General features: G+C 29.1%; 2 protein-coding genes across 2 annotated transcripts in view; both read left to right on the forward strand.

The window, feature by feature from the left end:
• Rrp5 (Ribosomal RNA Processing 5) overlaps positions 1-11,060 on the forward strand; it is a 35,107-nt gene extending 24,047 nt beyond the window's left edge. The window contains exons 4-6 of the mRNA XM_065498874.1: positions 7,703-9,405; positions 9,477-9,642; positions 10,743-11,060. Coding sequence (XP_065354946.1) covers positions 7,703-9,405; positions 9,477-9,642; positions 10,743-10,905 — 2,032 coding nt within the window. The 3' untranslated portion in view covers positions 10,906-11,060. The remainder of the gene's footprint in view (positions 1-7,702; positions 9,406-9,476; positions 9,643-10,742) is intronic.
• Positions 11,061-12,906: 1,846 nt separating this feature from the next.
• Positions 12,907-24,945, forward strand: part of LOC135949346 (protein fem-1 homolog CG6966) — a 38,332-nt gene continuing 26,293 nt past the window's right edge. The window contains exon 1 of the mRNA XM_065498876.1: positions 12,907-14,008. Within this exon, the coding sequence (XP_065354948.1) occupies positions 13,949-14,008 (60 nt within the window). The 5' untranslated portion in view covers positions 12,907-13,948. The remainder of the gene's footprint in view (positions 14,009-24,945) is intronic.

Here is a 24,945-nt window from a genome sequence, read left to right on the forward strand (position 1 = left end):
ACGTTGGAAATTGGAAATTAACGTTTTTTTTAAACCAAAAAGCCATAAAATCACAAGCCATATAAATCAGTGGTCGGCATTAAAGGAACATGGTCTGTTTAATTTCTGTGTTGTAAGCTTACCAGCTATTTAATGTGATTTTTGTTATTGTTAGTTAAAATAATTTGTTAAAATTTGATGATATAAAATTTGTTTATAAGTAAATCGAACCCAGGTGGCTGTGACAGCCGACCACTGATATAAATACATAATATTGTGTTCCCAACATAAACAAATATATTTGGGGAGCCGCAGAACAAAAGGTACTTTTTTGAAAATTTAAAAATTTTGGGAAATCGATTTTTTCTGAAATATTATAAAAATACCAAAAATTTCGATAAAGTACCTTTTGCTCTGCTAATCCTGATTTGATGCTATATAAAAGAACAAAGTTTAAGACAAGCAAAAATATTTGAGAAATTTTTATACATATAATTGGCAACGCTTTGCAGCAGCTGTAGAAATGTGCAATATTTTATGAAATAAATAAAGCCGCTACTAAAAGACATTGCTTTCATAATAAGGCATTATTTTTACTTAATCTTTATACATATATTTATAAGATCTCTTTTAATAATCTAAAAATTCCCAAAAAAAAAACAAAAGTTAAGGGGAAATTAATAATGAAAATAATTAGTATTCATGTCATTCTCAATGACTTTAATCGACTTCTTTTACCTGAGTTTTATATATTGTATAAAAAAAAGTAATGAAAATTAACTCCTTCTATTTACTTACTTCAACTAATCTTAGTTAAATTACTGCTTTGTGGCTTTTTTTTTATTAATTTTCATTTTTATTTGAATTGTATTTTACTGTTTTTGTTTACTTCCTTGTTAAGTTTATATTTAGCCCTAATTTGTTTTTGAGTTATTTACGTTTATTATTATTTTTTTGTTAGTTAATAGTGTAAGTTTTAAGTTTGTTTAAGTTTAAATTATAAATAGAATGAGAACGAGAGAAACCTCTCAAAATATATAACCTCCAATTTAAATTGTTATCTCTATTAAAACAAAAATCAGCATATATATTGCACTATTCCAGTAATTGTTTAAACAAAAAAACAATAAAAAAAACTAACTAAAAATACTAACTAAATACGAGTACTTGCTAGCTAGCTATCTATCTCTAGTTGTAAGTTGTAGTTTATATTTATTGTCTTTTTATTTGATTTCTAACTTTTTTTTCTGTTTTTTGCTTCTAATTTTTAATTCTAACACACGAAGTGAAGTCTCAAAAATACAACATGAAAACAAACAAAAAAAAAAAACATAAAATTTATTAACAAATTTCATTTTATCGCAATAGTATTCGTATCTCTAAATTTTTTTAAGCCATATAAATTCATAGTCAATGTTCTTTTGTTGTTGTTGTTACTTTTTGTTTTATTCTGTCTGTATGTTTTATATTTTTCCAATGATAATGAGGAGTTTCCGTTTCAAATTAAAAATAAGTCTGTCAAAAACTAAATAAATACTTTCATACATAGATATTTCATTATTATTTGTTTTCATAATTTTATTAATGAAACAAAATTTCTTTATAACGTTAAAGATTTAAATTTAAATTTATTATTAATTTGTTTTTAATTTTTATGAAAGAGAGACATCATTTGTTTTCTATACTTAAATAATTAAATAAATAAATAAATAATTAAATCAAATAAAATATTTATTTAAATAATAAAAAAATAAAATAAAATGACTGTTATAATGATCCCAAGTACTTGTAATATCTGTGAAGATGTCATATCGTCAGCATATTTAATTTAATTTTTTTCACTGTGTGAAATACAACTCAATATTAAAACTAAAAAGAAACAATATCTTTAAAATCAATAAATTATTTGGTTTTTCAAAGAAATTTCCAAAAATCATAAAAAATTACTCAATTTTTTTTAACTCTTTTTTTTTCTTTTTGGCAATACTACATATTTTACGCTAAAGCATGTTAATTTCTTAAATAAATATAAATTGTATATTATAAAACTTTTATTAAAAAAGTATATAACCATATATACATACATACATAAATCTTATCAAATACATACATATACACTCAGACCTACATACATCACCATTTAATTAAATGTTTGCTTTATATATTTTTAAAATAAATCAATTTTTATATTTTTTTTTTTTAAATAGAAAAAGAAAAAGAAATGTGTAATTATTTAAAGAAATATTAAAGCTAAACACTAATACTGTCTCATTTACCATTGATAAAATTCATATTTTAATGATGATTGATTTGTTTAAATGTATAAATTTTATTAAATAATTTTAAAAACCCTAAATATTGTTGTAAACTTGTAAAATGTAAACTGTATTATCTAGCTATAATTTGTTAATGGTCATTATAACATTCTTAGAATGGACCAAATAAAATAAAAAAAAAAATCTTACAAAAAATCAATATATTTTTAAATAATTTTTGAAACCAAAAAAAAAATATTAAATTGTTTTGAGTTATTAGCCCTTTAAATAAAAGAAGAAATATTAACCTTTAACTTATGACGTGAAAATTTTTGACATAGTCACAGATGTGGTGTAAATTTTACACCTTATATTTTTTTTGCAAAAAACTTTACTTTAAAAAACATTTTTTTGTTAATATTTGCTTTTTAACAATAAGATACAACAATTTTAATTTAAAAAATTTAAAAAAAGAAAGCAAAATGTTATTTGAAATAAAAATGCAGGCACTATATATTTCGCAAGCCTTTTTGATAAAACTTTAAAAAAATGATGAGAGGGTGTAAAATTTACCACCACCTCATAAGTTAAAGGTTAAGCCTCCTTATTTAAAGGGTTAATAAAACATTCCCTTTTTACCTTCCTTATCTCCTTGTTATTTTATGTCGTTTTGTTGTGCTCTTTAGTGACTTGGCAGCTTAATGTTAACCAAATTAACCAAAAAAAAATAGGTATTTAAACCCGGCTTTTTTACTCAACTGCCGCGCTGCAATTGAATGCTTCCGCTAACGTTTATTTACTTTTGAATTGTATGTGTTGCCAATAAAATTGTTGTCTTAAGAAATTTGAGGGGCGTTTTCAGCTGACAAAATGGAATTTTGTTTACTCCAAACAATTAAACAAAATAAAGATTTAAATTGTTTAGATAAATAATAATGAAAAGAGTAATATTTTTATGGAAAAAAATTTTGATTTTAATTTGAGTTCAACAATCGATTTTTTTTTATACCCTTCACCATGAGTGGCAAATAAGTTTGTCATTCCGTTTGTAATTTCTACATTTTTCATTTGCATTAGAGTGGTGGCCACCAATTTAAGACAAATACTTGAATTTTTTTCATCAACTGAATTTTAAGGGCGTTAGAGCCAAAATAAAAGGACCTCTAAGGGTATTCAATTTATTATTAATGTTTCTAGTTTCTCAAAAATGTTTTGAAAAATCGGTAAAACATATATGGACAAATATATGTGGAAATACGTTGACCCACTTCAGCGAACATCCGCTGTTAATAACATGATATGACCGAAACTAATGGAACTAATAATACGAAATTTGGTCCGAATATTTTATAATAATAAAAATATAATGATATAAATGTGAGAAAATATGTTTATTTAAAAAAAAAAATTTTTGGTCAAGTTGTAGAAAAATCTTATGAGTTCGTGGAGAATATGTATGAATTGATACAGTCGAATAAAACACACTTGTGTGTTTAAACAGTCCTCATGCATACATATTTGTGGAAATATTTGAAAAAATAATTGACAATTACATGGAATTTAGCAAACAATTTTTGTCTTAATTACCTGGCCACCACTGCATATGAGGAGCCGCAGAACAAAAGGTACTATTTCGAATTTTTTTACAAATTAATTTTTTGGTATTTTTATAATATTTGGGTTGAAATCTTCTAGAAAAAAATCTATTTTCCAAAATTTTTAAATTTTCAAAAAAGTACCTTTTGTTCTGCGGCTCCTCATATATTCTGGATCGTTATAGATAGAGAAGTCGATATAGCCATGTCCGTCTGTATGTTGAAATCATCTTTCCCTAGCCCCAAATTAACTTACAAACTTAATTGATACATCAATCCGGAAATCTCCCGGCTCGGCTGCGATTTAAAATCGAGAAAATCGGACCACAAATGGCTGAGATATAAGCCGGGACAACCTCGATTTTTGGCCTATTTATTCTATGTCTGGATTACTAAGTCATTAATATAGAGAATATGGATATCAAATGGTAGATATTTCGAAGTCCATTGCAACGATGTATATAAGGCTATATATACAGCCCAATTATGAATAAAAATTCCCCGGGAGTTTTTTCCCTTTTCTCATTTTTCCTATTCAAATTCAATGGGAAAAAACTCCCGGGGAACAAACTCCCTCGGAATTTTTTATTCATAATTGGGCTGATAGTAAGTTGCACATACAATGGGTAAAATGCGGGAAAAATATTTTTAACCCGAATTTTTTTCACCAAAATAATTTTATGTAATAAAGTTTTTTTTGCAATAATAAATTTTAAAAAAAAGTTTGAACTAAAATTTTGGAAAAAAAATTAAAAAAAAATATTTTTTTTTAAATTTTGTTTTTTGTTAGAACGGGTTTTTATTTTGAGCAGAATTTAAAAAAAATAGCTTTTTCTAGAAATAGACATATTTTTATCTTCTAATGCCTGTAACACCAACAAATATATAACTATGCACAGTCCGGCCAAAAGGCCCCTTTGTGCGTACCTACCTTTAGTTGTAGAATTCATTTTGTTCCGTTTGATTTGCTTGATTACAAAAACTTTGTTTAACGGAAGCGTCTACTAGCCGATATTTTCTACGGTAGTGTGTCGTTCGGGTGAAGGCGTAATTCAAACTGAAATTATGAAGGTCATTTGTGACTAGGGATCTTACTATGAACATTTGTCATCTTCTAGGGCATTCCTTTAGCCAATCCATTGATAGAAAACTAGTTTTTTCGACTTTTGGCCGCACTGTGCTACGGTGTTTTTCTACGGTGACATTAATTTCAAATCTTTATCTTTGGGTTAAAAGTACCAAATATTTTATTAGTAACTAGGCACTGATAGATATCTATTAGTTGAAACTACGAGCATAAAAAGTTATCTGACATATCTTTGGAAAGAAATTGTGGGTAAAAAAGTAGCAATCATGATTTTTATACACACCACCAAAAATTTTGTCATTCTGTTTGTAAAAGGATATATATTTTCGGTACTTATAAAGTTCTAAGACGATCGATTGACTTCTTCAAGGTTCCTCAGGTGATCATCGAAAACCTTATCCATGAGGGGGTGATGAAATCTTCTCAAAATATTATCTATTGATCAGAAATATTTGGTATTGAAAGTGGGCCAAACATATTTCTAGAGGATATCCAGAAAACCGATTTGGCTCAAATAGTTATTGCTTTCTTATGTGACCAAAAATAAGTTGAAACGTTAAACAATTTTGTATCAAAATATATAAACAACTTTGTGCGGACATATTTTGTTATCGATAACATTTAAATCAGCCACAGGTAGAAAGAGAAATTTTATTTTGTATGGCATGTATGGGTTGAAAAGTTGAAAACATGAAATATCCGCAACACACCTGCTCCGTTGAATGAATGTCTAGCAACTGAATGAAATATTTGTATTTTTGTTTACGCTCTGGTTGTGAGTTTTGTTAATGATCGTGTTGTGTACATGTAAATTGCCGACAAATCTTCGTTACTAGAGATATGAAATTTAATGCATGAATCTTTAGCATTTTCTACATTATTTTCTATGGTAATTCAGATGTTTTTAATTCTATTTCAGAATGTTCTAAATGTATATCAAAAATATAGAATTCATATAGAAAATTCGGAAATATATGTAAATGGAAATTTCTGAAATAAAATTGGAAAATTCTGAAATACAATTATAAATTTGTTTATGACTAACTTATAAATTCAAATGGAAAATTTTTAAATTCAATGAGAAATTTCTAAAATGGAAACTTCTGAAATATAATTGGAAATGGTGTAGTAATAGAAAATATAAATTTAATCAAATCGGATGAACCACATAAATGTTTTTTTATACAAAATGCACACAAATCAGCGCCCATATTATATTGGTAATCTAATAATCTTGTTTGTAAAGAGTCAAAAATTCTGCGGCTTTTTGAATGAAACGGTGAAAGGTTTTTGGATAAAAAATTATTTTATTTTTTTAACATACTCTCCTTTGAGCTCTATGCAATTTGTCCAACGTTTATTCATTTTAAATCTCTTCCAAAAAATAAGATTTGTTGAGGTCACCAAACCTCGAACAAACGCGGCAGCCATGCTTTCCGCAAGCATCTCAAGTTTTCATTCAAAATTGAAACCACTGAGCCATGTGTGATGCCTATGGCTTCTACAATCTCAATCTCCTATCGGCCAACACCATATCGTGATTTTCTTTCAATTGTTTCGGGTGTAGAAATCTCGACTGGTCGTCCAGATCGTGCTTGTACGGCCACATCGAAATTCAGTTAATCACATTTTTACCATTGAAATTGATGGTGCAGAGATCCCATAGTATTTATCAAGCTTATCCTTTATTTGAATGATAATGAATAATTCTTAATGGGCAGATGAAATTCTCTTTTAACTATTTCTCCTCAAGTCACGAGGTAGTCTGCTCTCAGTGGCTGTCAAACACAAAATAAATGTTGCTTCATGTTCAAATTTTGACAGGGGTTAACTGACAGTTGCCTTGATGACAAAGCACTTTTATTTTATTAAAAATTTTTTTAACAAATTTTTACAGAATAGGGCAGATAATCTTATGAACTTTTTTGGTTTAAATTACAGCTGCATTTGCTTTTTACTCAAAACAATAAAGCCTAAAATCAGTTAAAAGCGAAAAATGTTATATGCAAAAGTTGGCGTTTTTTTTTTTAGCAATTGACAAATTTTACGTGACGTACGCACACTTTACGTGATTAACGCAGATTTTTATTATAATTTCCATACATGCGGCTTAAATAATCAAAACAAATATTTTGATAATGATTTCCTATTTGAATTTTAATTAATTCATTTGTGATGCAGTCGAAATGCTTGGTTTTTGGGTCATTTATAAACTAATGAGAGCAAAGATCAAAACAGTAGACATTCGCGAGACAACAAAGTTTTAGTTTTGATGTCTCATTTATATTATTAAGGTTTTTACTCTTGCGAAAATGAGTACTTTCGCACAATCACATTAAACAACATACATAATACTAGTGGTTGTTGTAATTGTGCGAAAGTTTGCAATTTCGCATGGGTAAACAAGTAAGAAAGTATGATCGGTCAAGTCTTCCATATAATACCCTGCACACAAGGTTTACATGGGCAGCCAGACGGACGGACTGACTGACTGACATGGTTTAATCGCCACGGAAAGTAATTCTGAGTAGTGAAGGATATTGTTATTTTTAAAAGTGTTTAAGCTTTAATTTCTCATATCAGAAAATGCGTTTGCGTTTTCGTAAAATAATTAAATAAATAATATTAGATGGATCCTGCTTATTTCAGATGCTTATTTCAGAACACACAATCACAATTTATGAAAATTTTCACTCTAACAAGACATACAGCCAAACTCCATTTGAATTCTCTATAAATAAAATTAAAAATTATTTTTATTTCTCTTTTTTTTCACTCCCTTCAAGCTATTTAACGGAAATTTCTGATATCAAAAAACAACTCAAGAAACAAAACCATGCTATAGCTCGTTATTCTCCCGGCGATAAGATTACCGCCAAATTTCAATGTGTCAATGAGGCCACCAACGATTGGGAATATGTCTTAAATGAAACTGAAGTAGTTGGCATTGTGAAAACATCTGTGGTGGGCAAAGCAAAGCCACCCAAACAGGGCACCGAACAAGAATGCGTTATATTATGGGTTGACTACAGCAATATGTTGGTATTCCTCAGTAATAAACCGGGAGATTTGGAACATATATCCACAGACAAACAGATTCCTGTAAATCTCATTGGAAAATCCGGCATAAATGCTAAAGTTTTGTTTAAAAACGAAAGTGTTTTTGTGTGTTCCCTGAAGAAGGGCAAAAACCCTGTTGTCTTCTGTCCCACTCAGTTGCATTTCAATGATTTTGAGCATACGGCCAGCAAAGCCATAACCGAGGGACAATTTTGTAAATTGGCTTTTATACATGAGTCAGAGCCAATAGCCATCTTGGATGATACATACAAATTGTGGCAGGATATCAATAGGAAACGTAAATTGGCCAAGGACGAAAAGACAGTGGATGGGGTGGAATCAAAGAAACAGAAATTGGATAAAACGAAAAAACAAGAGAGCGAAGAGCCGGTGGTAACTAAGAAACAGAAATTGGAAAATCCAGCAACAACTAAAAAGGACAAAAAGCAGAAATTGGAGCAATTAGAAACAAAAACCAAAAAGGATGTACAAAAGAAAACCGCAGACAGAAAACGCACTGTTTCGGAAACTAAACAAGAAATGGCGGAAAAAACTACTAAAGCCTCTGCTAAGAAAACTAAAACTGAAGACAACAATAGTTCCAGTGATGATGATGAGGAAAACAAAGAAGATACCATACTCTTCTATGAAGATAAAGCCCCCGACAAGAAGTCAGCTGCCAGAATTATTGAGTTGAAGAACTCCACAACCGATAAAAAACCAAAAACACCCGCCGTGAAATCTTTAGCAGGCGTTAATGATTTCTGGAATCTTGATTTAACAAACATCTCCACAAATGTCGAATCCTCAGATGATGACGATGACAGCGATGATAAGGATGAGAAAGCCGGTACAAAAAAGAAACTAACAGCAGCTGATAAGTTCAAACAACAACGTGAAGAGGAGTCACGTCTAAGGGCCATTGAAGAGAAATATGCCGATCCCAATCAATTACCCGATTCAGTAGATCAATTCGATCGTCTGGTACTATCAGATCCCAACAACAGCAAACATTGGATCAATTACATGGTCTTCCATTTGCAATCGACCGAAATCGACAAAGCCAGAGCCGTGGCACGAAGAGCTCTAAAAACCATTACCTTTAGAAATTCAGATGATCAAATCAATATTTGGGTGGCTTTGCTTAATTTGGAATTGCGCTATGGCAGCAAGGAAAACTTTAATGACACCCTCAAGGAGGCTTTAATGTACAATGAGCCATTGAAGATTTATCTGCGCACTGTCGAAATCATAACCGATGCCCAAAAGACCAACGAACTTGTGGAAATCATTGGCAATATAACGAAAAAATTCAAAACTGAACCAGAAGTGTGGCGGGTGGCAGCAAATGCATTATTCACAGTGGATATGACCGAAAGAGCTCAACAGTTGTTGCACAAAGCTCTAGCCTGTCTACCGGAAAGAGATCGTAAGTATTTTGTTATAGAAAAATTTATGTCAAACGTATTTCTTTATGTATTTGGGGTATTTTTCGTTTAGATGTCAACACTATTGTTATGTTTGCCAATCTAAATCACAGACATGGCAACAATGAAATGGCCCAAACCTTATTGGATCAAGTGGTTACCTCATATCCTAAACGTGTGGATGTTTGGTGTCAATATGTGGACATGTTGGTTAAGGCGGAGTTAATCGATTCAGCAAGGTGAGTTAAAAATTTGCGATTTGTAAGAAAATACTTTTTACAAAATATCTTATTTTTAGATTTTTTTTTGTAAAAAATATTTTTTTAAAAAATAATAATGAAGACGCTCTTTTTTAACAAAAACGAAAAAATTTGCTAAAAAAAATGTGTTTTTTCACTTTTCATTAAAAAATTTACCTTTTTAACATTAAAATTAAACTGTTTTTTTTAACAAAAAGTAAAATTTTCAACAAAAAGCCTCAGTTTTTTTACAAAAGTTAAATTTTTTCATTGAAAAATTTAACTTTTCATTAAAAAATTTACCTTTTTAACATTAAAATTAAACTGTTTTTTTTAACAAAAAGTAAAATTTTCAACAAAAAGCCTCAGTTTTTACAAAAGTTAAATTTTTTCATTGAAAAATTTAACTTTGCATTTTTTACAAATAATTAGAATTTTTCAAAAAAAAAAAAAAAATTTATAAAAAGTCAAATTTTTCTAAAAAGTAATTTCTGTCTTTCATTAAAAAATTTTATTTTTAACAAAAAAACTTTACTTTTGTTTTAAAAAAATACTTTCTCACTATTTAAAATCAAAAATAAATATTTATTTATTTAGAATTTTATTACATTGAAATGGTGTAGTCAAATTCTAATCACTGAAACAATTTTAAATATGAATAAAAATTGGGATTCATTGCGGAAAATTTAAATATTTTCACACATGTATATGAAAATCTACAAATTGGACAATTTTTATTTATTTTTTTATTTGCAAAATTAAAGATTCATAGAAAAACTTTTCCATTATTAAGAAACAAAAGAAATAATTTCTAATGATGTATTTGCAAAAAAAAATGTCTGACAATCTTATCATAGATTTTATCCTAAATACTAGATACATATTTTTTAAAAAACTATAAAAATATCATTAAACCATAAATAAAATTCACACATATTCATTTTCTCATCACTTTAATGTGTTCCACATTAGCTTTTGTCAACAACTAACTACATGTGTTTTTTCTCAAAATATTTTAAGCTCTTCGCCTTACAGCAAAAAGCTTTTTACGCCTTTGTTTACTAAATATTTATTTATTTTCTTTCTTTATTTTTTTTTAGAAATATCTTGGAACGTGCTGTTGTTCAAAAAATACCTTTACGGAAAATGCGTACAATTTTCAAAAAATATTTGGAATTTGAAGAACGTTTTGGCAACGACACTAATGTTCAACGAGTTAAGCTATTGGCCATGGATTATGTTAAAAAGAATGAAAATTTATAAAAAAAATTAAATAATTGTATTTAAGTGAAATGTTAGTTTTTTTTTGTTTTTCTTTTTAGAGATTTCTATACTCTATATGTAAATGAGAATAAGGTATATTATAAAGAAATATACAAATAAATATTTTTTAAATATATAATAGAAATAAGCATGTATACATATTATTGTGTGATTTATTGAAAGCAAAATAGGGGATAGAATTTAACAATTATGTATGTTTATAATTTATAAATATGTATACAATATATGTATCTTAAAAAGGACAATGAAAAATTTAAAGTTTATCCGTTAGAACTCTATAACTCGGAAATTATCGACTGCTGAAAACACAGACAACTACATATTTAAGAAAAAAATTCCGTGTAGATAAATATGAACAAGTAATGATAAAAAGTTCATAAAATCTATTGCAAAATGTTTATAACAATTTTCAAAAACATGACCATGCCCAAATACGTCCGCAACTTTTTTAATTTCCGGGGTCTTAACTGAAAGGGTGACACTGCTCACGTTAACAGGCATCTGTCAGTTGACTCCTGTCAAAATTTGAACAAGCTGCGTCATTTAGATTGTGTGACAGCCATTGATAGACATACTACCTCGTGACTTAAGAAATTGGAAACAAGTGAATTATGTCATCATAATAATTTATGTTGCTCGCTGGCACGCTCAATATCAACTCTAAAGCTTTTTCTTCATTGTTCCACATGTTTCTAATGGCAACTGTATCAAACTGGAACTTGAAAACATTAAACGGTGTGATGCCATCAAAACTAGGTTAGGAGTCCGTCTTGGCATTGACTCTACCAAGGCGAATTCATACAAGATGTTGGCAGTTCTACAAAGACAACAATTGGTCTTAACAAATGTCAAAAAACAAATATGTATTAACACTTAATGTAGTGTAGATAATTGAATAGTGAGGGCTTTACTTATTTATGTAAAAAATAAATATTTTGTTAATAAGATTAGAATACATGGTTTTCTAATAAGATTAGAAAACACGGTGTAAAAATCGTCATGTTTTAACGTTATTTCCCATAATAAAGAATACTCTTTAGTTTGTTTTCTTTATTATCTGAAGCTCCTCGAATACCTAGAAAGTTTATATTCTGCGCTTCAAATCATAACAGAGCCGAATTTTTTAATTTCGATCAGGGAGCAGAGGGTTAGTCTGACATGCAGACGGTTATACGTTAACAAGAATAAGTTGGATTAAAATTATGTAATAATATTCAAAAATATTAATTTCTTCGATTAAATCTATTTCAATTAGAATTGAGATATATTTTAGATTAAACCATTTTTTTATTCAATGCCCACATACACAAAGACTTAAAAGAGTAAATGAAAATAGTCAAAAGTATCCGGTTTATTTAAAGGAAATAAACCATCGTTTTTAAAAGGTAAAAACATAACAATATATAGCTGATGGCCTTGGTAGCCAATACTAATAACTTTAAATTAATATAATTTAAATATCATGTAAATAAATAATAAAATAATATTTTTATACAAATATCCCAAAATTATTTTTTTTAAAGTAAATTTGCTTAGATTTAAATAAATTTAATGATTTTTTTTAACGAAAATAGTGACATCACTGGCTTCTTAAGCAATTAAATTTCGACGTTATTAGTGCACCTGGCAAGGCCTCCAAAAAAATAGCGGTAGATAAAATGTGAAAAATAAGCAATATGGCAACACAACTCTTAAATTTCATTAGAATAAAGAAAACACAGTTGTTTCATAATCACTCTAAAAGCCGTAGTTTTTAAAAATACTAAATATTATTATATTTTTAATAAAAATCTCTATTTTGATTTTTTTAAATCTTAAATTTGTTTTCCAAGTTTTGTGGTTGCCATATTGTTCTCTGCTATTGAACATATTCCAGTAAATACAACTCTGTTGTCAACGAACAATGTAATGAAAGAAACAACAGAGAAAAGGAAGAATAGAAAAGAATTAACAATATAACTAGACGATAATATTCTTAACAAAAATATATATTTTTATTAGTAATTAACAATGAGCGCATGAGAATACAACGTTGAAAAGATTCGTGATTCGTTATAGAAGCGATTATTTCTTAAAATTGTATTTTAAACAAAAAGTTAAAACTAAAAAAAGATTACAAGTTAAAAAAAAGTAATTTTGTTTTGTTCAACAAATTTTTTGCTCAGAATTGTTAAAAAAAAATAAAGAAACGGTGCTTCTTGGAGAAATCGAAAAGGAAGAAAAATAAGAATAAAACGAAATCAAAGTGCTTTAAAATAACCAACAACAATAACTACCAAAAAAGCAGTATTTCGTCGTTTCCTTGTCCATAATACAAAAATAACAAAGAAGAAGAATACATATAATAAATATCATAAAAAAACGAGGAAAATATAAAATAAGAAAATATTTTTGTCTTCCTGCTTCATAAAAAAAGAATTACGTACCTAAAAAAAATTTCTCTTGCTGGTTTCTTGTTGCAATTTACTTGAAATAAATTCAACAGAAGAATTTACAAGAAAATTTAAGAAAAAAACGAATTTTTAGAAAAATTGTGCAATTGTTTTTTGTTGTTGTTTTGTGTGAAATATTCAATAATAGAAGAAAATTAAATTAGAAAAAAAACACCAGTGAAAAAACATAACGAAACCAAAAAAATTGGTATTAACAAAACGGTGGGTTGGTGGGTCTCAATACGTCTGCATAAATAAGCTTTCAAATGTATTGAAAATAGGAAAAGAATACTCAGAAACATCACTATAAATTTCAACGATTCTTTTTAAGAAAAAGATAACGCAAAATTCCCCATTTTAATTTGAAAGCATCTTCATCATCAATAACATCGTCAACACCAACAAAAGAACAAAGGAATATTATTATTGTTTTTGTTGCTGAGTTATACAGAAGCAGCAACAACACACACAGAAAATTAATTACAAAAACAATACACATATAGAATAGAACAACAAGAACAGAACAGAGGAGACAAGGCCCAAGAAGCAAGAACCAAACACAAGAAGATACATATTCCAAAATAATTGCCATGGATCTTTCATATATTGTTTGTAATGCAGCCAGAGAAAATAATTTATCTCTATTGAAGGTGAGTTCAATTATAAAGGAAACAAACGCATTTATTTCATTTTACGTTTTACACAAAAAAAAAAAATACAAAAAAATCCCCAGAACAAAGAACTACAGAAAAAAAGTCTTCAGAAAAATTAAGAAAATTCGCTATAAAAATTTATTATGGGGAAATTCAACAACATTACAATTTGCTTATTTTTCTGTCGGCCCGTCCGTCTGTCTATCTATCTGCATCTTTGTGTGTTTTGTTTTTTTTTTAGTTTTGCGTTTAACAGGAAATGCAGCCGTTTGCCGAATGTGTCTTACATTTCCCAGCAGTTCTAGGAGACAGTCCCGAACAAGTGATTTTACTCATCATTTAGGGTGGGAACTAGTTACTTCAATAGCTACGTGACTAGTTATTTAAAAAAATGGTCAGTTGATTACAATGAGGTTGTCTGATAGCTGGTCCAAAGTAGTCAATGCATTGGATTCACATACTGGTTACATAGAGTCAGTTACCTTACTAGCTACCTAACTGGATACTTGATCAGCTACATATCATAGACAAACCTTCCTTCGACAACTCTTCAATAGAGAGAATTATATCAACACAATTTGAATAAAATCAGTTTGTATGAATTACTCACAAAACGTTTAATGTGACTAAACTCTAGATTACTTAGAGACAATTAAATGGTATTTGTCTTAACGCTAGATTAACTGGGATGTATAAAATAACCAATTGTCTTCCCTCTGCACTACAAAGAGCACACACGTACCAAATGACCCAAAACATATAAATTGGAGTCTGCCAAGTGATAGGACATTAGTGACAATTACTGTCTATAATAAGGGATACATAGGCTACTTGCTTAACTGCTGGGACATTTGTTATTGTTTTTTTTTGTGTTAATGTGCTGCTGCTGTTATTGTGTTGTTGTTTTACTGGGGAGTAACAAAACAGCAGAATCTTAAATAACCCCCCTTTACTCTCTGCCATAACAACAACAAATCTTCTTTTGACACATTCATAAGCTTGAGGTTTATAGTTGTGTTGTGTTGTTGACTAATCAATAAAATGCATAATAAATTACTGAAAATAAACATTATGATTAAAATGAATTGGCAACACTTCTAATTAGAAGAAAAAAACAAAGCAATGTTAAAAAAGTTTTATTAACAGAATGTAGAAAATAATTAAATTCTTTTTTGGATATTTTATTAATTAATATTAACCTAGAAATTCCGCTCTAAAACTCATAAACAAAAAACATTTCAAGTGTTAGAAAATCCTGTATTTTAGGAAATTTTATTTTGATAATTTAAATTTATGTGTATTATTAAGTAAGAAATATTTTTAAAAACTAGAGAACGACTTAAGGCATAGAGAATTATCCATAGAGATTAGACAGTCCACCAAATCAAGTGTCTGATATAAAATATATTTTGTTGTTGCAAGAATTAGGTGTTTGACTACAGACTTAGGTTGTTCTCTAGTTGTAGACAGAATTCTAACTTATAATTAAATTATAAAGATAATATTTCGAAAGCACAAACCCAATAAGCATTTTAGTGGGAATTCAAGTAGAAATTCTAGAATTGTGTACATTGACAATCAATTGAATTATATGTAGTTGTATTATACTTTCTATCAATAGCATTATCCAGTAAAAAGGAATCATAAATTCAAGCCAAAAACAATTTTAATTTTGAATTCAATTCAAATTCCAAGTGTCTTAGTGCTTATTGGGAAGGTATTGTCTAGCTAAAATAAATAATTTTCTAATTGGAATTTTATTTAAAAAAAAAAACTGGATTCGCAATTATCGCTGTAACATTAAAACGAAAAGAGACCAATTAATAAATTTAATTGCAAATCAGATCATAAATGATTTTAGCTTTTCACCAAATTCTATAATTATACAAAATTATCTCAAAAAAAGTCATGGAAAATTTGTTTACACCAAAGTAAACATTATTTTTTTCATTTTAAAGTAGAAATACCGAACTTTTCGAAAATGTTTGTTTCTAAGTTAACAATTTACTTACTTACACCAATTTTAGATTTTTTTTAAAACAAAATATTAAATATTCTTAAATTTCAATTATGTGGCACTTTAACCACATTTGAAATCAATGTGTAATGGTTTAAAAATTGGTTGCTGATCTCTCTTAGGTTTTAGCATGTGTGATAAAACTGGCTTTGCCCGGGCAAAGGCCAGTTAATAAAAGAAAAATTATGCGAAGACGCTTTTCGTCATACCTCGAAAGTAAACACGCTTCTATCATTAATGTCCATTCAAACGCTTTTTACATATGGATGGCAAAATCGGGTTTTTTACATATTCTGGTAGACAAAACTCAAATAGACCTCCCTTAAAAAATTCACTGTCCTATGATGACGAATAACAGATTTACAGTAATTATAAAAAAGCCCTAACTCATTTAAAAAATCGTTTGAAAGAAAAACCCCTAACTCATTTAAAGTTGAATACATATTTTTTGGTTTATATCAAATAATATCAAACAACTTTTCTAAAATTTGTTTGATATTATTTGATCACTTTCTGATATTAATGAGTTTTTTCCTTCTCCTGTAAAGTAACTAAAAGTTGAGATACGACATTTCTATATTAAGCCATCGATATACTGTAATAAAAGTCGGTTTTTTCATATGTAGGAGATTAAAACGATTATTGTGAGAATTATTATTCGAAGTCCTTTTTTACATGACCCGGAAGTAAAAATATTCTGTGGTAATGGCCAATTAAAGTCCTTTTAAATGACCTTTTAGTTTGAATAATTAGTTAAGGTGATACTTACGATTTTAGCTGTATAGGGTTGAAAATTATTTCTGAAATCCGGATTTTTTCGTAAAATAACTTGTATAAAGTGTTAGGAGCGTATATTCAATTGTCGTGAGAACATTATTTCTTACAAAAAAGTTTCATAAAGAAAGCTTATGGAATTTTCAATACAAAAAGTAAGCAAAATATAGGGAAGTATTAAAACCAACAGGTAAACGATCAGACTGAACAAAATGGGTGAATTCCAAAACGTCTATATGCTATGCAACCTTAATAAGTCGAGCGATTCTTAACGCAACCGTGTAAACTTTGATTAATGTTTTATATCGCAAAATGTATGAAAAAGTAAAAACAGGCAGTATGCTAAGTTTTTTTTTTTTTAAATTTTAACTACGCGTTTGCTTGCTTTGTCTTGCTAAAGATATGACTGCATTGCATACAGACATTTTGGAATTCACCCAATATCATAGAAAGTTCAACTCGATTTTCCAACAACTCCAGAAATGTTATCTTATCAATAAAACCACAAAATCAAAACAAAAAATAGAAAGGCGATCGTAAAATATGAATGAGTTCATTCATAAAGCAAAAACAAACAAAAACACAAATAATTTATTGACAAAGAAAAATAATTGAAGCAAAAAAAAAAAAAATAGAAATAGAAATAAATAAAATCAAAGTGTTGAAATCAACTTCCTTTAAAAAGATTTTTTGCTGTTAAATTTATTATAAAATATGCTTGATTAAATTAGAGAAGTCTTTGATTTTTATTTTATGTTTATACAATGCATGCATTTCGTATTCATTCATTCATTCCATCACTCAGACAATCTGCCATTCCATTTAGTGTGAATGACATTCAGTTTTAGGTTAGGGTTTAGGTGTTCTCAATTTTTGTTGTGCTATGACTGTGCTGTACTATGCTATGCTAGCTAGCGGTTTTTATCTTTGCATTTAACACTTTTAAAACAATATCTTGCAATTACCTACGAAATCTAAACATTCATTAGATGATGTCTATCTGAAAGTGTGTTGGCTTTTATTTCTCATGTCTTTGTCAAACTTTATTTTGCCATTATTATTATTTTTATTTGTTTTCTGTGTGTTTTTATATTATTTGCTTTTGTGTTGATTCTAAAGGTGCTAGCTAGCACAGTTTACAGATCGAAACGTTTTATTTGCCGAATTTTAAGGTCAGTTTCTTGGTTGTTAGATTTAAAGCTGGTTTACTTTGAACCCAATTGACGAGGCAGTTCTTGTGTACTAACTACTAACGCTCATTTGCTTGTATTAGATTTAATTTAACCAATGTTTATATGAATTTTGCCAATGTTGCTGTTAACTTGTTGTTACGTACATACATACATATATTGGCTAGCAATCGGCCAAAAGCAACCAACAATATTTTATGATTTTTCTGTTTAGTTTAGTTATTTTTTTGGTTAATATGCACGTATCAAGTATATTGTGGTACATGTTCAGGTTCGAGTGTGTGTAGGTTATAAAGAGCTAAAAGACATAAAAATCTAAAATACTCAATTGCTAGATTTAAAGTTGTTAAAATATACACACTGAATAGTAAAAGAAGGTCAAAGCACTCAAACTCTGTAGGTTTGTTGTCGTTACTTTGAGATTATTTGTTGTAGTTGTAGTTGCTTTATATTTTTGTTCTGATTTTGTTTTGTCTTAAGACAAAAGATCCCTTTTGCTTGATTAAGTTGGAAAATTGAAATAAGAACATGTAATATTTTGAAATTTTATTCTTTTGTTTCTTTATCTGTAAAAAGATGACCAACATTTATTACTAGAGTTTATGTTCTTCTATAATTTAAGCTTAAATTCTAATTTTAATGGTAAATAATATTTAATTTAAATCATTTCATGAGTTACATTTATATATTTTTTTTTGTAAGAATAATTTGTTGTTATTTAGTTTCTTTTGAAATCACTGGCATTTTACTATTTTTAATGAGTCATTATCAGGGCAACCAAAAATATACAACATCTTATTTTTTGATGTGTTAAAAATGTGGGATTTACAATAGATGGTGTATCTTTCGTACGCGGTTTTTGTTTTTAATAACTTATAGCTGATTTTGAAGGGTACATATCTGTCATTTATGCTCACTTAGTTATTGAACATTATAGCGTAAACAACAAAGTCTTTTTTAGCATCAAAAATGTCGAATTTTATACCTACAAAGCGTCATATGCGGGAAGTTTCGCTTTACTTCTTTAATTTGAAAAAAATTTCCGCTGAAGCACACCGATTGCTCATTGAAGCTTATGGTGAATGTGTTTTATCGGATTCAACGTACGAGAGATGATTTGTGAGGTTCAGAAGTGGTGAAAATCGCTCAGGCCAGCCAAAAAGATGGTTGTTGTAAAACTCAGCAATAGCTGACAAAAACATTGGGAGCTACTCAAGCAGCAATTTCAAAACGTTTGCGATCAGCAGGATTCATCCAAAATCAAATTGAGAAACATACGAATTGAAGCTAAGAGACCATGTCTTAAATGCTGCTTGAACGCTTTCAAAGAAAATAATTTATGCATCGAAATTTTACGTGCGATGAAAAATAGATCCATTACGATAAGCCGAAAGAGATCGTATGTGAAATCCGGTCATCCCGACAAATCGAAAACAAAGCCAAATATCCATGGCCCTAAGGAATTGCTCTGTATTTAGTGGGACCAAAAGCGTCCTATCGAATATGAGCTGCTGAAATCTGGCCAGACCATCGCACAGACCCTGTACCGGACACAATTGATACATTTGAAGGGAGCATTGGCCGAAAAATTCTCAGAATATGCGGCCAGACATGAAACTGTAATATTCCATTATGACAACACTCGGACACATGTTGCAATGCTTGTTAAAACTATTTAGAAAGAAGTGGTTGGGAAGTTTGCTTTTATTTTGAAAAAAATTTTCAAAATAAAAGCAAACATTTTGAAAAAATCCCCCATTTTAAGTCATACAACCAATAGTTTACAAGGTTTTTGTTCATGATTTGAAACATGGGTTTATTATTTCAGAACGTGTAAGCACGGGAAAAATATTGAAAAATCAGGATGTTAAAATTAGTACAAGAAATAAAAATTAACAGTGTTAATTCTGATTTTATAAATATTTTCATTTGTTTCCCTCACAACACTCCAACTATAGTATCGTAGCATATGTTGGTTCTTAAAAGCCTTGATGCTTCCTCCCAAATCCGGCACAGTGGGGTCATTTGGAAGAAAAGTGGTAATAAATCAGTCATACAGTAGGACTGGCTTTCAGATAATTAAATTGTTAAGCACCCTGTTTGCTTTAAAAAGTTACTAAATCTGGCTATCTTAACCTATTCTTTGTGTCTGTCTCACTTGATATATTTATTACACCATTTTATTTACTTTTACATTTCAACACAAATATCAATATTCTTTATGACAAATATGTACACCACAGATAGCTATTATTATTATTATATATTTCAAGTGTTTGTCATTTTAAATGTTTCACTTCTGATAAGATATTTGTTCCATTATTATTGTTGTTTTGTTTTTTCTATTTAAAATAAACGCTTTGAATACGACAAGTAGTTTAAAGTAGTTTGTTGATATTATCGATTTCGAAATGGAATGGAAAGAATCTGTAAAACTCAACAAAAAGTGAAATGGGGAAATAAATTTTAAATGCAAATAAGTAAATCAATATTATTATTATAATACTAGAACTAGCAGAAAACGAGAATGTCCAAAATAAGCAAATTGTTATAATTGCTTAAAATAAAAATTGAATTACACATGAAAAAAAAGAGAACAACAAATAAATTAATTAATTAATAAAAATAAAAGCATGTGTAGTGTGGCTTGTTCTTTGTTTATTAATATAATATAAAATTAACTTTATGAATATTCTTTTTAATAGTTTTTTTGTTTATTCTGCTAAATTTTTCTAGATATTTATGTATTTCTATGTGATCGATAGTCATCACAGTCACGAATGACTGAATGACTGACAGTCAGACAGACAGTATTCGAGTCATCAACCGATTAACATGGGTATATGTTTTTTTTTTGTTTTGTTTCATTCTTTATTAACCAACAATAGCAATAAGTATTTTGTTGATTCTATAATTGCTAGTGATCATAGTCGTCGCTGTACATAAAAACTAACAGCCGTCAGATATTTATTTATTTGTTTATGTATGTTTATGTATGTTTAATAACAAATAAACTACTTACTCTTCAAAGTATGTGTTATGAGCTTTATAAGAGAGACACTGTTAAATGAAGATTTAATGGGACCAACTAATTTTTTCACTAACCAGCAAAAAATTAAAGGACAAAAAGAAGTTTCAGCAGGGGTTCAACTGATTATTACTTGGCTGAAATTAGGAGAAACATGCATGATTTTTAAATCATTGAAGATCATGTCTTTTGTGGCTCTTCATTTGACGATAACAAATGCAAGTTCGATGAATTGACTACGTTTTTTCATTGGTGAAACACATGCATTGCGGAAGATATTTTAAACGATTTTTATAAATATTCAAATGCACAATGAATTTTAATAGCAACATTTAAGTCAAAACTATTTTTAATCTCAAATAATTTATTGCTTTTGGTTTATATCGAGCTTTTTCAGAGAACTCACTATAAGAGTTGTTGTAGATGGAATCTCATCAAGCCTCCGTCCTTTTTCCTACTCTATTTCTTATCATTCTAAACGAGCTTATACGTCAAACTTCCAATCCTATCTATTCTTTACAGATGACTGCAACAAATGCCATTTATATTCATTCAATTATAGACCAAGCCTGTATGGCTCTGCTTAATTGGTGCGCATGCTAGGAGTCTAAACACTCCATATAATGAAACAGTTGAACACCTCCACTGTCTTTACACAATGGGTAGTCCTTTTATGTACGGCTTAGCGGAACTATCGAGAGTAGATGTTTGGAAAGTGGATTCGTTTATGCGTGTGTTGGGTTGGTGCGGAATCGAATCCATTTTCGTCATGTGAAGCACCTTTTGAGGACCTGAACATGATTCTTTAGGGTATCACAAAGGCACCAATTCCTGGACCCAAGTGAGCTGGGAAAACCGGCTGCCTGTATAACCTAATCTAATCCTGTCGGAGACTGGGGAAATAAGTCAAAACATGGTACGCTTAACCAAGATCTTGTGGGAATCTCTGAATGCAAGCAATACTCAATGTTATATATTAACACACAAACGCAAGACAGATCTTGTTGCTTCATTTTATAGTTTCTTGTTTTGGGTGGTGTAAATATTAAAGAAACAGTAGCTCTTGACGTGCAATGTTTACTGGACAAAACACATTTTTGAAATGGCTTGGTTTTCTAAAACGGTGTATGAAATATTTCACTCCATCCGATCTCTATACTATTTACACCACGTATATCCGAACCAAAATGTCTCATGTATGGGCCGACGTACAGGAGAGTACGAAGGTGCTTATCGGTGACATTATCCATCTCTATTGAGTCACTGGAACATCGTCAAAATGTTGGTTGTGTTTCCCTGTTCTACCGATTCTACAATGGAATGTTCTCTGGTGAAATTAGGGAACTTGTTCACCAAACCCATAGTTTTTTACGCAATACATGTTCTTCGGCAAGGGATCATTCGTCGACCGGAAAGCGGATCGCACAACACATTATAGGGAAAATTCGCCGAACTGTCTCTATGTGAAAATGGCTTCTTGCTGAAGTCACTTTCAATATAGGAAAATTCAAAGCAAATTTCTATACAAATACTACTCCCTGTATCCTACCTACTATAAACTATTTTCCTAGTTCCAACACTAAGCTTTACATGGGTAGGGGTCATCCTGTCATGTGTTCAATCGAAAATAAAAAAATGTGAAATATTTGTATTCCCAGATCATCTTAAAAAACTGTTCATGGATGAAGTTTTTAAGTGTTTCATTTTTGACAATTGTTATGTACTACTGTTTAGGAAGTCGTGAAAACAACATACAATTTGAACTACTTCCCTTTTTATACCCTTCACCTTCGTGAGAAGGGTATATATAAGTTTGTCATTCCGTTTGTAATTTCTACATTTTTCATTTCCGACCCTATAAAGTATATATATTCTGAATCCTTATAGATAGCGGAGTCGATTAAGCCATATCTGTCTGTCTGTTGAAATCTATTTTCTGAAGACCCCATCTTCGGGATCCAAATCTTCAATAATTCTGTCAGACATGCTTTCGAGAATTTTGCTATTTAAAATCAGCAAAATCGGTCCACAAATGGCTGAGATATGAGGAAAAAACCAAGACAACCTCGATTTTTGACCTATTTTTGACCTATATCTGGATTACTAAGACATTAATATAGACAATATGGATATATAATGATAGATATTTCAAAGACATTTGCAACGACGTATAAAAGACCATAGTAAGATGGACCTACAATGGGTCAAAATCGGAAAAAAAAATTTTGAACCCGAATTTTTTTTTCACAAAAAAAAATTGAAAAAACAAAAAAAAATTAAAATTTAAAAAAAAAAAATTTTAAATTTAAAAAAAAAATATTAAAAAATTTAAACAATCGAACAAATTTTTTTTCCTAAAAATGGAACTGGACAAAAAATTAAATTTTGTTTACCTAAAAATATTTAAAATTTTGAAGTATAATTTGGTGAAGGGTATATATGATTCGGCACAGCCGAATATAGCACTCTTACTTGTTTATTATGTTATCCTTATGTAGCTTTACTTCCTAGTACATATTCTGTTTAAATTGTTCTAACATTGTAACTGACACACAAATAAATATTAGATAAAAATATCCACCATTTTGTTAAATAAATCAAAATTTCCCATTACATACATTTGTTAAATATTTTCCTAAAAATATATGAACGTTATAAACAAAATAATGACTAAATTTAGTCATTTGGAAATCATGCTTGATTTTAACCTAACTCACTCACTCCCATCCTAAAACAATTGCAAATTAATATTATAGTTGTAAGTAATAAATAGCTAACGGTATAATGGTAAAATAAACAATAAATAACAAAAAATATAAAACAAAAAAATCACACAAAAATATTGGTCATAACAACCTGTCATGTGTTTAATCGATAGCAGTAACAGTAGCAGGCAGCAGCAGTAGCAGCATATGTAGTATTTGTAATGTAGTTTTAGTGTTGTACGTTTTTCTGATAATATTTTGTTCAAACGATTAATGTAGAGTAACTTGGTCGATTTTTATAAAAAGATGATTTTTGTAAAAATAAAAAATACAACTTTTTAGTGAAAAAAGCTTCATAATATAAAAGCTCATTGGAGTGAAATTTAAATATTTTAATGAAAAAATGGTTTTTAGTGATATTATATAAAAGCTCGTTGCAGTGAAACTGATTTTTTTTTATTAAAAAAAGCTTTTCTTATGCAAATATATACTTTTTTGTGAAATAAGCTTTTTAGAAAAATTTTTGTGAGGACAACTTTTTATTGAAAGCAAGTTTTAGTAAAACAAGATTTTTTTATTTGGGAAAATATTTTCTTTGCATAACTTTTTTTTTTCGCTATCGACAATTTTGTTCCCATGAAATATCCATTTCCCTCGATGGTAAAATTACTATCGTGATATTTCCATGAACTTTTCATTCACAATAGTTGATTTTGTTCGTAACAGCTGCTTATTGTTTACAAAATTACATCTAAAAATTTCACAATTGATGAACGAGAGATAGGAAAAGGGAACATATTTCATGTGAACTCTTGATTCCGGGTGAATATATCAGTAATAAAGCTATTGAACAAACTTAAAAAAAAGTATTTTATTGAAAAAATAATTTTTAGTAAAGAATGTTGTATTAAAAAGAGATTTTGTAGAGCAGAAGTAAAAACTACAGATTAACGACAAAAACCCAATGCTTAAGAAATCGTATGTGAAGCCCGGCCAACAAGATGAAACGACACCAAAGCCAAATATACATGGCGCTAAGGTAATTTTCTGTATTTGGTGGGAGAAAAAGGTTCCCGTCTATTATGAGCTGCTGAAATCTGGACCTGGAACCTGTAACGAACTCAATATATTCGTATGAAGCGACTATTGGATGAATAACGCCAAGAATATACTGCCAGTCATGAAACCGTAATATTCCATCATGACAACATTCGGCCACA

The sequence above is a fragment of the Calliphora vicina genome, chromosome 1 (genome assembly GCF_958450345.1).
Source record: "Calliphora vicina chromosome 1, idCalVici1.1, whole genome shotgun sequence".
Lineage (NCBI taxonomy): Eukaryota > Metazoa > Arthropoda > Insecta > Diptera > Calliphoridae > Calliphora > Calliphora vicina.